The 14887-nt window shown below is 40.1% G+C and overlaps 1 protein-coding gene across 2 annotated transcripts in view; it reads left to right on the top strand.

Moving 5' to 3' along the window:
- CLSTN2 (calsyntenin 2) overlaps positions 1 to 14887 on the top strand; it is a 694230-nt gene that overhangs the window by 592792 nt on the left and 86551 nt on the right. For both annotated transcript variants that reach the window (XM_048863731.2, XM_075132232.1), the window contains 2 exons: positions 1554 to 1802; positions 2376 to 2497. In XM_048863731.2, coding sequence (XP_048719688.2) covers positions 1554 to 1802; positions 2376 to 2497 — 371 coding nt within the window. The remainder of the gene's footprint in view (positions 1 to 1553; positions 1803 to 2375; positions 2498 to 14887) is intronic.

Below are 14887 nucleotides of genomic sequence, written 5' to 3'. Positions count from 1 at the left end.
CCCGGCCAGAAAGGTGGCTCAGCAGGGGATGGAGCAGCCCTTTGCCCCTTGGGGGCAGGACTCAGGGCAGGGGAAGGGGTGAGGAGGGTGCTAAGCCCTGGCCCAGGGGCTGCTGTGGATCCTGCAGGTTATGGGCATGAACAGGCTGGAAATCGCTTCTCTCCCCCCCCCCACCCCCCATCCACTCCAGAGCTTAACTGAGGGGCAGGGAGGTTTCCCCTTGCCAGCGCTGTGTGGGCTTTGGCACATGCATGGCTCCGCTCCTCTTGCTCAGTGCCCTGGCCCAGAGGGTCTTGGGCTTTCCCAGGGCACCGGCCCAGCCAGAGGCAGTGGGGGAAGGAAGGAGCCTGCCAGCCAGGCTGTTGGTGAGCTCAGCGCTTCAACCAGGGGCTGGTTCTCCGCACAGTGCTGGGAGCGGGATGCACGCCGCTGGGGGGTGGGATATGTTGGAGTAGTGGGGCTGAGTGGAAGGGGTGGGGGCAAAGAGGCAAAGTAGAGAAAGGACAGTGAGAGGGGAAGCACGTAAAGGGCCAATGGGTGGGCAGCAGAGGCAACATGTTACCGGCCACCGCCTGGCGCCTGCCTGCATTCACCAACCACCGCAGCTCGCAGCCAGTGCCAGCCAGAAAGGGGATGGGGGGCGGGGCCCTGCAGGCCAAGAGCTGGCATGCTTCGGGGGGAGTGGCTGGCCCTGTGCACTGCATCTTCACCCCGCTACCAGCCTTATATCCCCACCCCCATCATTGGCCACTGGACCCCCCGACTCACCGCAGGTGGCTGGTGAGCAGGATCTGGCCAGCAGTAGGACCCACCACTACTGATGCGGGGGAGACAAAAAATACAGGGCAATTTGCCCATTTTTAAGAAAAAGTCAGGACACCTGCAGGAGGGCTTAAACGTGGGACTGTCCCTTTAAAAATGGGACATCTGGTCATCCTGCAGTTATATGAATCTTTACCTGTTTTCTAGAGATAGCATTACTAACATTCTACTATCATTGTGAATTTCTATGATGTGTTGATGGAAGGAAATTCATGCAGTCGTCTCAAACGCATGCTTATAAAACCTTGTATCACAACACATCACCATGAACTATGTACACACACCAGCAGGAAGGGGAGATTTTGAGCTTTCCATTGGGACAGAGTATTTGCTTCTTGTAGTTTCTGAAATGCCAGATGTGAAACATAAGATAATGTTAAAGCTATTTAAGATAACGAGACCATTCTAAGACATTCATCTCCCCCAGTACTTGTAAAGTTGTACTCAGTGTGACCAATATATCGGGGGCGGGGGGAGGAGGGAAGAGATTTCATTAATAGCACCAATTTAAAAAAAACCACAACATCAAAAACAAAACCTCTAAAACATAATACACCTTTCTATACACTGTGTGTTGATACTGTATAAAGGTATTCCGACTGTGAAGTCAATGGGACCATTTGTGGAGTAAGATGTTGCTAAACAGGAGCAAAGGTGTCAGAATCTGGCCTATAATGAATTTAATGGAATAGCTTTCTCATCACTACCTCTTCATTATATGTCATCTGCAGGAGCATCCTCAGGTGCCATTGACTTATTACCCACTCCTAGTCCAGCAACTAACTGGACAGCTGGGCTTCTGATAGACAACAATGACATGATTTTTAAATTTGATGGAAAACAAGGAGCCAAAATTCCTGATGGAATAGTACCAAAGAATTTAACTGATCAATTCACTATCACTATGTGGATGAAACATGGACCTAGTCCAGGACTGAGAGCTGAAAAAGAAACCATTCTTTGCAACTCTGACAAGACAGGTGAGTCTATTTATTTTAAATCTTTTTGGCAGAGATCACGGTGGCATGAGTGGAGTTTTTCTTCCCATCAGTTAATATATTTTGAAAGGAAGCCATAAATCTTGAGTATTGTGTCTCTGAAAGTTTTACACATTCCTTAGTTGGGTGGTAACTGAGCTCAGTGAAAGTTTCCGCAATACTTTTGCATTTCTCAAAATTCATCTGAGGATTTTGTGGAGAGTGGTTGACAAAATGGGGAAAATTAGTTTTTAATTTTTCATGATTTAGATTTGGGAAATTAGTTTTAAGTGTTAATTGAAATCAGATTAAATATTAATTGGAAAACTGCTGACCTAATTAATCCATAAACTAAATGGATAGGACCTAATCCTCGATGATGGTAAGCACCTGCAGCTTTCACTAAACTCATGAGGAGGTACAATTCTGAAATAAAATAGAATGTTATGTTTGTTGGTTTGTTTGAAGTGTATATTGCTTATACAGGCAGAATTTTTATTTGAGGCAAATTCAGCTAGACAAAGCAATTATGACACTTCAGTGGTCTAAGCCTCTTTATTTGTTATATATTTTCAGAAATGAATCGGCACCATTATGCACTTTATGTGCACAACTGTCGTCTTGTGTTTCTGCTGCGTAAAGATTTTGACCAGGCTGATACATTTCGCCCAGCAGAGTTCCACTGGAAGCTGGATCAGGTACTTGGGCTCCTTTTGTTATCTGTATATAACCTATACTTACGAGGGATGGCTCTCTGTTCCACTCATCAACGTTGAAGAGTTTGCTGCAGGCTTTGAGCTAACTGTTTTTATCTCGTTGCGATAGAGGCTTGTAATTTTAGATCCAGAGCTCCTGGGTTTGATTCCCATTGATGACAACCACGCAGGGGCATCACATTACATGTAGTTCCTAAAAAGTCCTCCGTTCACCATCAGAAGCCTGTTTTATTTGCACAATAGAACTGATTTAGACCTTTCCAATAAGGACTTTGCTGATGTGGAGACAAGTACTTGATGGTGTGTGTTGACTTGTCCTTCCTAGTCTGTAGACTCCTACATTCAGTTGCTGTTATATTTAATTTTGCTTGATTACGAAGAACACTTTATGGAGAAAATATTAAGTAACCGAAGGTTGCTTTCCAGAGAATTATTAATTCTAGTCACGATAAGGATGATGCAAAGACACATTTTTACAGACTAATATTTGCTTAAACCAAGTTTTTGTGACATATTTTTGAGCACAAAATGTAAAGTTCACATACAGGTACAGCATTATGCTAATTGTTTAATCCCTTACTTTCCTGTTAAAATGGACCAGAAGGTTGCCTTGAATCCTGATTGTCAAATATATGTAACAGGAACCCATTTAATGGACATAGCACTTGTTTTTCACTTCTGGTATCCAGATGAGGGTTAGTTCCGGTATACTTGAAATGAAGAAGCCTTAAAATGCCTCAAAGGATGAATTTACACTAATGAATGGTGAACCTTAAAGGTCTTGTAAAAATGATTTAGTTTGATACTATTGTGTTGAGTGCAATAGAAATATTTATAAATCAATGCCAGGAAACTGAATTGCTACAGTAAAAGATAAGTTTTGATAAGCATTCAACATTTTAGAGATATTTATTCAAAACGTATGTGTACCATTTTGAGCTGGAAAGCTGAATTAAAATCACCTTGTGATTTTGAAGCAGGGTTATTTTTTTTTTTCTTTTGAAGAGGGAGAAACAGTGTCTTTGAATAAGTAAACTAGCATGAAATTCCAGTAACTTAGCCATGACAAAGCACTGGAAAATGTGAAGTAGGGGACAATACTCCATTGATAGGGAGATGTCTAACAGCCTGACAGAACTTTTTCATCTCTACTACAGTCTGTGATTTTTTTCCTTCACGTGCTTTCTCTCTGTCATTTCCACACTTTTTCAGATATGAGGCTAAAAATTAGACACACTTGGAAATATAGAAATGGCAACAGCTTTACAATTATATTTTCCCTCTTACGTTCAAAACCAATGTATATCTTTAACTGGACTCTGGATTCTTTTCTTTTTTTCGTGTCTAGTCATATTTTTGCTTGTGATTAATATAGATGATGATTAGCAGGCAACATACATTCTCCGGGTTTATATTTTGATACTAACATTTCCTCCCTCTGTCTCGTGCAGAGTGCTGCTCACCTCCCAGTTGCTTTGGTACACCTTTCCTTTTGGATTTTAGGTATGATATGCTACTGTTTCAGAACAATACATAGAGCCAAATCAGAGTGTCTGTGTCAAAACTTGATAAATACAACTGCTATCCAGTGTCCAGTAAGGGGTGAATGAGGGCCTGAGGCTGTGAGCCAAATTCTCTGTGAAGTCAATGGAGCTATGACAGTTTACACGAGCAGACTGGTCTCACATCTTTAACTGAAGTTTAAACGTCATCCCAGCTATTTAGCTATAGTTCTTTGGTGTGTATCTTGAAGATTCCTGAAGATTTCATCTAGAGACAAATGAATGAGCCCTTAGAGACAGTTTGAGATTAACATGGCCATGCTCTGAGTTATATCTCTGGTGAGAGATGAAGAGCTTCACTCAGTTGAAGGAATCTCTGCAGGAGCAGATACCATTAGAAGGGAATCCAAACCAGTAATTGGCATATTATATTTCCATATTTAGTGAAATAATATTGGCCTGATTGTCACTAGAGAACCACTTTTATACTTAAAATATGCCCTCCATATTATCATATAGTATCAGGCATTGACCAACATTGAAGATGGACTGAAAATTTTTATGTAGGGGACTGGGACCCTATTACTTAAAAACCATTCAATGATAGAAAAGATTTATTAGATCAATTAGTTCATTTTTCTTTTCTCTGCTAGTGTAGGATAATACTCACAATATATTTTCTAGTGCTCTTCCATGCTGAAACAACAGGCTAAGTGTAAAGTGTACATAAAGTTTGTTATGGTTAGAGCGACTAGGTTTTTGTGACCCTTAGTTACTGTTGTCCCAGTCATACTGCAGGAGGCTTTGGCAACTAGGAAAGGTCACTTCTCATGTAAATGCACTCTCTGTTGCTATTCCCTCTGGCCTTCCAGCACCGTCTGCAAATTTTTCCTGAACCCAACCAGACTGAAACTCTGGGAAAGCTTTTCAAAGATAATTCCAATGGAATGTAAGTGCCTAATCTACTAAGGTGACAGGTTTCAGAGGAACAGCCGTGTTAGTCTGTATTCACAAAAAGAAAAGGAGTACTTGTGGCACCTTAGAGACTAACCAATTTATTTGAGCATGAGCTTTCGTGAGCTACAGCTCACTTCATCAGATGTATGGTGAAAATCCCAGTAGGTGCCTTTCTGCTTTTTTAAGGCACCTGAATATCTTTGAAAATCTGGCCCTCTGAGTTTAGTTAGGCCAGGATCTAGTACATGACCTCTCAGTCTTTGAAATGAATAGTTTAAGTGCTAGTGTGATGGAACCTGGCTGTTTCAGATTATTAACCAGATTCTCACAACCTGGAGCATGCTGTAATGTGGAAATCTGCAGACTTCATGGCATGTACACGGTTCAAGAAGAAAAACCAGAGGTTGATGCAGTGGGCCCAGCACAGAGCATCTGTTAATTGAAAGTAAACAGTGGGTGGGTACTTTATTGGGCATAAATTACTGCGTGACTCTGACAACAATTTGGTGCTTGTTTGAGCTGAGAGGAGTCCAGTGACCTCAGGAGCATGGATTATTTTTCACGAGTACTGTGGAGCAATAGAATTCATGATACCAGATTCTTAGGGTTCCCTGTTTAGCCCACAAGATGTTTGATGTTCTGAGGCAAAGATCACAGAAGGCAGCTTGTTTTCATCTTGAATATAATTTCTTATACTTCATTTATATCTATAGCAGGAAGACATAACTGAGTCCCAAATTCCATCCTCGGGTAAAGGCACAGCACAGGTTGCCATGTCAGATATTATATGGCTACTCTTCTTGTAGTGTTTCCTCCTTTTCGAATATGATGCAGCCTGCAGTTATAATACATGGGGAGACCTCCACACAGTAGGAGCTGCAAAGTTAGCTGTGAGCAGCTGTGGGCAGGCTGCTAAATCTATTCATAGGTTGATGGGGTTCTTTTCAGTATGGTATGTATTTACCCTATACCTTCCATTAAAGTTAATGGAAGAGTCACAAAGCTAAATTTTTGCACATGGTGCTAAACATTCACCCTATAGTCCTCCACTGACCTGAAAGTGTCATAACGTTGGGCCTGTACCTGCAGAGCACATTTAACCTCTTAGCTGTATATGTGCCAAAACACTAATAGTTAAGACTGTAGGACTTTAAACTGAAGGGACCCTTGTTATTCATAAGAAACATTAAAAAAATGAATACAGACTACCACTGATTCTTTTTAATCCCCACTTTAATCATCTCTGAAATTGATTGCAGCTGCCAGTATAGTTTCCAAGTGAGCCCCTTAGTAATGACCCAGAAGATAAGGTTCAGATAACTTTCAAGAAAAACAGTGTGTATCTCATATGCACACACTGTTAGCATAGCTGCAACATTTCCTAAGCAACTGAGCGACAGATGCCCCATAGGTAGCAGCTTCCCTATCTTCTGGCAACTATAGTTTATTGTGAAGCATAGGTGTTTCCTTCATTTCAATGTGCAAAATCAAACCATTTATTTTTTTGTTTTTGTAAATTTCCTGTACAGAAGTTTAAAAGGACATTTGTGAGGCATTTGCCAGAGCTTTTTAAATCATTTCTTTTCTCATAGTTAATTATAGAGCCCAATTTTCAAACTTTAGTATATATTAGGAGCTGATTTATCACCATAGTCCATATAATGGTGTCAGGGTTCCTTCCCCACTCTGAACTCTGGGGTACCGATGTGGGGACCCACATGAAAGACCCCCTAAGCTTATTTCTACCAGCTTAGGTTAAAACTTCCCCAAGACACAAAATTCCTCATATCTGGGATTCAGTATGCTGCGACCACCAAGCCATTTAACAAAGAATCAGGGAAGAGACCACCTGGAGATGTCTTCCCCCAAAATATCCCCCCAAGCCTTACACCCCCTTTCCTGGGGAGGCTTGAGAATAAACAAGATGAGCACAGACCAGCCTTGTGTTTTTAGGACCCTAAAAGCCCCATCAGATTCTTAAAAAACAGAACGTTATTAAAAGAGCAAAAGAAGATAAAAGAAACACTCTGTAAGATTAGAATGGAAGATAATCTCACAGGCAGTCAGATTCAAAACATAGAGATCCCTCTAGGCAAAACCTTAAGTTACAAAAAGACACACAAAAAGAGGGATATACATTCTCTCCAGCACAGCGAATTTCACAAGCCAAAAACAAAAGAAAATCTAACGCATTTTCTAGCTAGATTACTTTTACTAACTCTATAGGAGTTGGATTGCTTGCTTTCTTGATCTGTCCCTGGCAGAGGCATCACACAGACAGACAGACAAAGCCTTTCCCCAACCCCAGATTTGAAAGTATCTTGTCCCCTTATTGGTCATTTTGGTCAGGTGCCAGCCAGGTTACTTGAGCTTCTTAACCCTTTACAGGTAAGAAGATTTTATAGTACTGTATCAGAGCTTCTTAACCCCTTCCCTTTATATTTATGAGAAATGGCATCTAAATTGGCACTTAGTTGCCTAAAATGGCTATATGGAAGTTTAAATCCATATTTAAGATCCTAACTTTAGGCACCCAAATATGAAAATTGGGCTCTACAAATAATGATCTCTTGGAAAGGAATCTGAAAAGTTTTTCCTTAATATTTTTCCTCTTCAACTTGTGAGGTTATTGGCGAATGAGTGTAGAGTTGTTCTTTAGTTGAGTTATTTGGGAATAATTGGTGAGGCTGGTTATTGTAGAATTTGAACTTTTTAAATTCCCTTTGGGTATAGCTGAGCCAGTGGAGTATCCCCCAGAGTATTTGTAACCAGTGATCTGCTGTTAATGAAGTTCTAGTAGATATCCCTCAAGTTCCCAGGGGCCACTGGTGCTGCCTACAGTCTCAGTAAACTTTCTCTACACAAGGTTTTTTAACCAAGTGCCCTTCAAAGGGCCAACTTGTCATAGTTGGAATAGATATTTGGGGTGAAATCCTGATCTTCTTTAAATCAATAGGAAAACTCTCATTGACTTCAGTGAAACCAGAATTTCACCCTAGAAATGTAAAACCAGTTAAATTTTCTAGTCTCTCTTCCTGCCAATGTAAGATTGTTTCTTAAAGCACAGTAGGTGATTGTGTTTACAGCTCTACTGTAGAGTTTGCAAGTAACTTTCTTCCTTTTCCTCAGAAAAACTCCTTTCCACCTGATATTTCTGAAGCTTAGTCTCCTGCCAAGAGATAAATACTTCTCTGAAACATTGAAGTTAATCAGAGATGGGTTTTTGGAGATCCAAGAGTTTGAAATGAATCCTTTTCTCATTTGAAAAAGGTCTATAAGAGGTTTTATTTATCTATCACATCATATGTCTTAGAAACTCCATATGTGTCTAATGTGTGTCATGCAGTTGCAGTTATTTTGGGGAGGTTAGGTGCTTAATATTAGAGTTATAGGCTACAATTTTTAAGCCTTTGAAAGTTCCCTCCCCAAAGGTCTTATAATTTCTGCTTCCTTATGGCTGTGTCATATATATTTCCATCAACAGAACTACTGCCATTATAGATTGTCAAAATGGCTTATGTTCAAGGAGGTTACAAACTCTGTCAGGATAGCCTTTGTTAGTGGCTGGATTGCATCCCTGCAGTGGGGTTTAAGGAGATTCGAAGGAAGTTCTACTACCCAGTCATCTAAAGGCCCAAAATTTAGCTATATCCCTTGATCTCAGTAGGTAAATGGATTCCTTTCAAACATGGATACAGCACATTGTGGTGTTTAGATGTTGCTTGTAATTATTAGAATTGGGAGCACTGGTTGTTGGAATTCTGAAAGGACAGGAAACAGGAAGGGGGGAGAGTTGAGAGGCTGGGAGAGAGCTACAGAGGGTGCAGCAGCAGCTTGGTAAAGAGGTTCATACTTTGAAAATATAGTCCTGTTGAAGCTTGTTAGTACCTTGCCTGGTTGATACAACCTTTTGGCGACGAGGATGGATCTTCTGCCTCTGAACCCACCTGCATCCTTTCTGCAAAACCCAGTGAGCCTCCAATTGCTTTTACAACTTGGATCTATATGTTTGAGACTTATCTGCTTGCAATCAGTGCTACAGAGATTTCTGAAGTAAGAAAGCATGCTCTGCTAATCCACTGCCTTGGAGCAGAACGGCAGCGTATATTTTACACTTTTCCCCTTCCAGATGATAAATATGAGACTGCTCTCACTGCGTTAAAGAATTTTTTTGTGTCAAAAGTGAATGTAGTAGCTAATCGCTGCAGATTTCGCCAGCATGAGCAGAAACCAGGGGAAACTATAATGCAGTATATTGCTTCCCTGAGGAGTCTGATTGTAATTTGTGACTTTGGGAATATGGCAGATGAGATGATTAGAGAAGAGCTCATTGAGAAAACAACCATGCTTCATGTAAGAGAACGCTTACTTCTAGAACCACAACTTACACCTATCGACTTTCTAATGGGCGGGTATGGAATGCTTCTTACCTTGCACCTGCCTGTGCACCAAGGGGAGATTATGCCAACACCCAGTCTGCATTGGATGACTTCACCGTAGTACCAACACAACAAGACATTGCACTGGAACTGGGGCTTGAGAGACGGCCTGTCAGACCCAGACGACCACCTGTCTGGACCAGAGACTGTTATGTAGTATCTACAGTATTTTCAGTGTAATATTTCTGCCAACAGTATAGTGTCTTGTTTCATATTTGTTTCTGTGGTTAGAACAATAATGTTTATTTAATTGGGAGAGTTTCTTAAGAGAGGCGGGAATGTGGTGTTTAGATGTTGCTTGTAATTATTAGAATTGGGGCACTGGCTGTTGGGAGTCTGAAAGGACAGGAAACAGGAAGGAGGGGGGAGGAGTTGAGAGGCTGGGAGAGAGCTTCAGAGGGTGCAGCAGCAGCTTGGTAAAGAGGTTTACACTTTGAAAATAAAGTCCTGTTGAAGCTTGTTAGTACCTTGCCTGGTTGATACAACACACATGAGATAGCACACCCAGAGACTCTAAATCCCAAAAGTCTGCAGACACTTATATTGCTTAGATTGTCACAACTAGCACAAGAAACAATCTGATGATGAAATCAACATCAGGAGTCCAAAGGGAAAGAAATCGTCTTGAATGTGTGGCATAGCTGAGGAGGACATCCTTAGGCCTCCTCCACCACACAAATACCTACATTCATATCAAGGTACATGTTTCATGAATGCTTAACCAATATTCCTTTCAAAGCTATGTTTATAACAACCCCTTTCTCTGCAGTTCAGCATTAACCTGTCAGTAAGTGTGTTGTAAGTGGTTATTGCAGGTGTTAGGATACATTGTTAATCTGCTTTGTTGAGACTATATTGGTGGAGAAGGAATGTAGGAAAATGAGGGGTGAGTGCAGGGAACTGGGGTTTGGAAAGGGCTAAATCCTCTCTTACTCACACACTCATCCCTCTTCTTATGTAAAATAATTTAACTAAGCTTGACATATACCCTCAAAAGATCAGCTCTCTAACCCTCCTCAAAAACTTTGTGCTGGCCCTGATATAGTGGTGAGTCCATAGTGAACAAGAGTTAGTTAATTTAGAGAAGGGGTGGCAAAAAATTGTTTCCCAAAACTGCTAATACCAACTCTGTCGCCAACACTACAGTTGGCCATGGAGATCTGCAAGGAGATAAATGCTCCTCTCACCCATATAGTACCTCCCCTGTGGTGGGGCAGCATTAAGGGGGAGCAAGGTTACAGCTCCTCCTCCTCAGCTATATGAAGAGATAGGGATCCCCATCCTCCTTGGCTGGTGTGGGAAGAGTTCCCTTCTATCTCAATCTACTTTATACTACTGCTCCTTCCTGACTTCCTCTGACCCATACAGCACTGAGTCCAAATAATGATTTGTATAATAAGCCATAGTTTCAAAGCCTTTTGGTAATAGTGGAGGACAAGGCATTAAACAGGCCAATGCACAATATATTTCACACTCTGTGCACCATGGATATTACATTTTTCATACTAGTATGCAAGACTTAATCAAAGCCAAGACATTTTCCCCCTAAATCAACATCTAAAGCTGTAATCTTATTTTGACCTTTCAGCCAGGGACACAAGAATTTTTAATTCAAACTCTAATTATTTTCTGTCTCTTGCTATTTCGCTCATATTGAATCTGGTCCTGGAGCCCCCTGGCAAAATCTTCATTGAGTCCCTGCAAAAATGGCTGCACTGCAGGATCTAGGAGCATGATGCAGTCATGCTAAATTGGCAAAAATGGATAAAGATGCAGAAAATAGTTTCTTTTCAAAGTCAAGATAAGCTGCTCTGAATAATCCAAACTGAGTGTAAAGCACAAATTGTACTAAAACAGCCTCAAGGTTAGTTTTATCATACAGAAAACAGTGATTGTTCATAGTAAGAGAGTAGGTTATTCAAGTGAATCCGAATATAATGTGTTCTATCTGTCTGCCTCTACACACGTGCACATGGTGTTGAGTAGGCCTCCATTTACATGCAACTGACTCATTGACGATGTAGAATAGGAGCTTACAGTTGATAGTGCTTGTCCTTTAATACACTGCATTTCTATTTACTTTGGAAAGTAAGCAACTGTGCGTGTGTATGATAGTGCTTTAGCTGATTTTCCAAGATATGCAGCTATGCATGCTGTGTTATCATAGGGCAAAATTAAGGGGTTAGAATCGGATATATAGCCTTTCATATCCAGGGTAATAGTTTGAATTAGTTTTGTCAGTAGTAGCTGAAAGTTGTTATTATATGATGGCTGTTCTATATGAAATTAGGAAATAGACTGAGACTACTTCCTAGAGGACAAGTGACCATAACATGAAAATCATAAAAGGGATCTTTATTGACAGAGTCAGCAGAGAGGACTATGACTGAACTATACTCTGAACCCTAGAATGCTGGGGTGTATTGATGGAATAGTGTGGCATAAACTTGCACTGCCCATTACATGAGTGTCTGTGTGTTTGTGTGAGTTTCTGTGTCTGTGTGTGTCTCTCTCTGTGTGTGTGTAAATCTGGCACCTTTCATTGCCAGTTTAAAAAAAAAAGTTAGTGACTTTAATTAATCATGCACAAAAGAGTTTCAATTCGTAAGCACATAACTACTTCTTCACCAATTGGTATGCAGGCCTGTAGAGCACTGTGCATACATCCTTAATAAGCCTCCCACAGACAGAAAATTAGAAAACACCTAACTTGCATCCTACACAGCCAGCAGGAGAAAAATGATAGATGAATCATGCTAATCCTGTGACACATCCCAGGCCTCAAACAGCCTCTGCGGCATCCAAAGCACCCCTAGTCTACTACATTCTAACCCTCTAATATCTTATCTGACACAGTTTATTTACCATTTTTCTTTCTCACTCTGAATGCTATTTTGATCCATTATATGTAGCATCTTGCTTCAAAGCAGCCTTTGCCAGCACAAAAATGTCCTTTGAAATCCCAATTTAAGGTATTTTTAATGTAATTGTACTATCCCAGTTAACAGCCAGTCTTGACAAATGGATTAAATTTTGTGCTGCGCAAGACCAATTGTGCTACATGAGCCTGAAAACTCTTTTTATGCCAACTGATTTCTATAATATTGCATTGTGCCGTTGTAAACCTGCTATGACCCTTGAAGAGGCATTGAGCTGCATTCAGAAATACCCCTCTTTGCATTTAATTTCAGTGATCAGGAGATATTTCTATGGATGTTTGTGTGCTGCCTTTTGAGACTGACCCCCGCCCCCCGCTTTTTTTTTTCAGGGATATAAATATTCGTGTAATTTTATTACAGGGCAGGATTTTCAAAAGCAACCAGTGTTGGTTTAACTTTGGTCCCATTGAAGTCAGAGGTAAAACTCCCATGGAAATTAAATGGGAAACAATGGAGGAAAAACACAGTATGGATCAGCTCCTGCAAACTCTCCAAATAGCTCTATGGAAGTCAATGGGTGTTCCATACATGGAGAATTGTGCACAAGCAGACCCTATATGTTGGGACCTGTATATGCTGCAGCAAGCTGGACCTACCACATCAAGTTGCCTTGTTTTTTTCTGAAGTATTCATGTAGAAATTCTCCTGGAGCTTCAGAAATTGTTTTTTAAAGATTTTTGTTTGTTTAAATATGAATGTGAAAAATAGACTCAGTCCATTTTTCTTATTTGCATTTATTTTGTGCTGTCCCTTGATTTCCAGTTATGCCACTGAAGTTTTTATAGAACGTGCATGACTATATTGCGGAAGTTATCGGGCAAAGTTGGAGAGCTGGGCAGCTGGGTAGGGAACATCTGTGACTTTTGGCTCACAGAAAGTCAGTTTAGCTTTTGGAGATTCAAGAGGCATTTTTATTTATTTATTTATTTATTTATTTTGCAAGGGGGAAATGATAGATTTTTTCCCCCTCCCATTTGTGATTAATAACAGAAGTGATGTTAAATTCTAGTTTGGGCATAAGGTTTGAAAATGTGTATTTTTCTTTAAAACTCTGGCAGGATATTAGAAAGGAACAGAATGGGGAAAGTTTTAGGTAGAAAATCTACCATGAATCAGATACAAAGAAGTTTCAGGAAGAATACTGACAGGTTTCAGAGTAGCAGCCATGTTAGTCTGTATTCGCAAAAAGAAAAGGAGTACTTGTGGCACCTTAGAGACTAACAAATTTATTTGAGCATAAGCTTTCGTGAGCTACATCCAATGAAGTGAGCTGTAGCTCACGAAAGCTTATGCTCAAATAAATTTGTTAGTCTCTAAGGTGCCACAAGTACTCCTTTTCTTTTTAGGAAGAATACTGTTATCCAAATTCTACTAAATAAAGTTCCTTTGTTCAATGTTAGATGAAAGCAATTGTGTGGTTCTTTACCATAGTCACTAATCAGACAACTATCTGCTATTTTCTATAGATATAATGGTTAGATATCTTACTGGAACTGGATTTTTTTGTAACGTTGAAACAACGAACAATGTTGGTATTTAAACTGTAATCAATAAGTCTGTGTTAATCCATTTACATGATAACCTAAGAACGGCCATACTGGGTTAGACCAGTGGTCCATCCAGCCCAGTATCCTGTCCTCTGACAGTGGCCAGTGCCACGTGATCCAGAAGGAAGGAACAGAACAGGTAATCATAAAGTGATCCATCCTCCGTCACCTATTCCCAACTTCTGGTAAACAGAGACTGGGGACACTTCAGAGTATGGTTTTGCATTTATATGAAGGGGAGCAGTTTACACCTGTCTTAGAGCTATTGTTTTTTAATGTCTCCAGGCTCAGAAAGAAAATTGTATATTGGTTTTCCACTTTTTCCATGTCTGGAAGATTTTCTTGGCAACAATAAGGCCTAGCAATGTAAATTTGTAGCTCCTCGTACAAATTCTGTGTCAAGGGTGTATTTCTTGGTTATCTTTGTAGCTACAGAATTGCAAAATACACAGGGCCCTACCTATATGAATTAATCAAATGTTAATGGCCTTTTTGCAATTTAGTGACAAGAAAAGTGGATTATAACATTATTTCCTCATGTGTGAACTATGGACCTAATTTAGCAGGACATATTGAAGTTCTAGTGTGACAGCATATAGACATGCTGCAGTTATAGTACATAATAATCTGGGCTTTCAGGCGCTTTGACTGTCAATATGATAAAGCAGTTTAATTATTTAAAGCTGTAATTAAACCATCCATATTTTTTGAAAGGGAATGTGAACTTACTGTGCTATCTGCATATTACAATTCTTAAGTCTTACAAAAATGATTCACAATTCACCTGGAAACAAGTTTGCAAACTCTTGTATTTGACAGTTGCACTAACGTTTACCAGTGAATATATATATTATATATATATATATAATAAGCTTATAATAACTTATAATTGCTGTGAAGTAGCACTATATATATATAAGTTATTATAAGCTTTGCATTTATTTGCTTGCCACCGTTGACTCTTTGTCTCATGTCAAGGCTCCCACAC

Source organism: Caretta caretta, chromosome 9, assembly GCF_965140235.1.
Source record: "Caretta caretta isolate rCarCar2 chromosome 9, rCarCar1.hap1, whole genome shotgun sequence".
NCBI classification, from domain to species: domain Eukaryota; kingdom Metazoa; phylum Chordata; order Testudines; family Cheloniidae; genus Caretta; species Caretta caretta.
The sequence above is the reverse complement of the archived record's forward strand: the minus strand, read 5'-3'. Positions and strand labels throughout refer to the sequence as shown.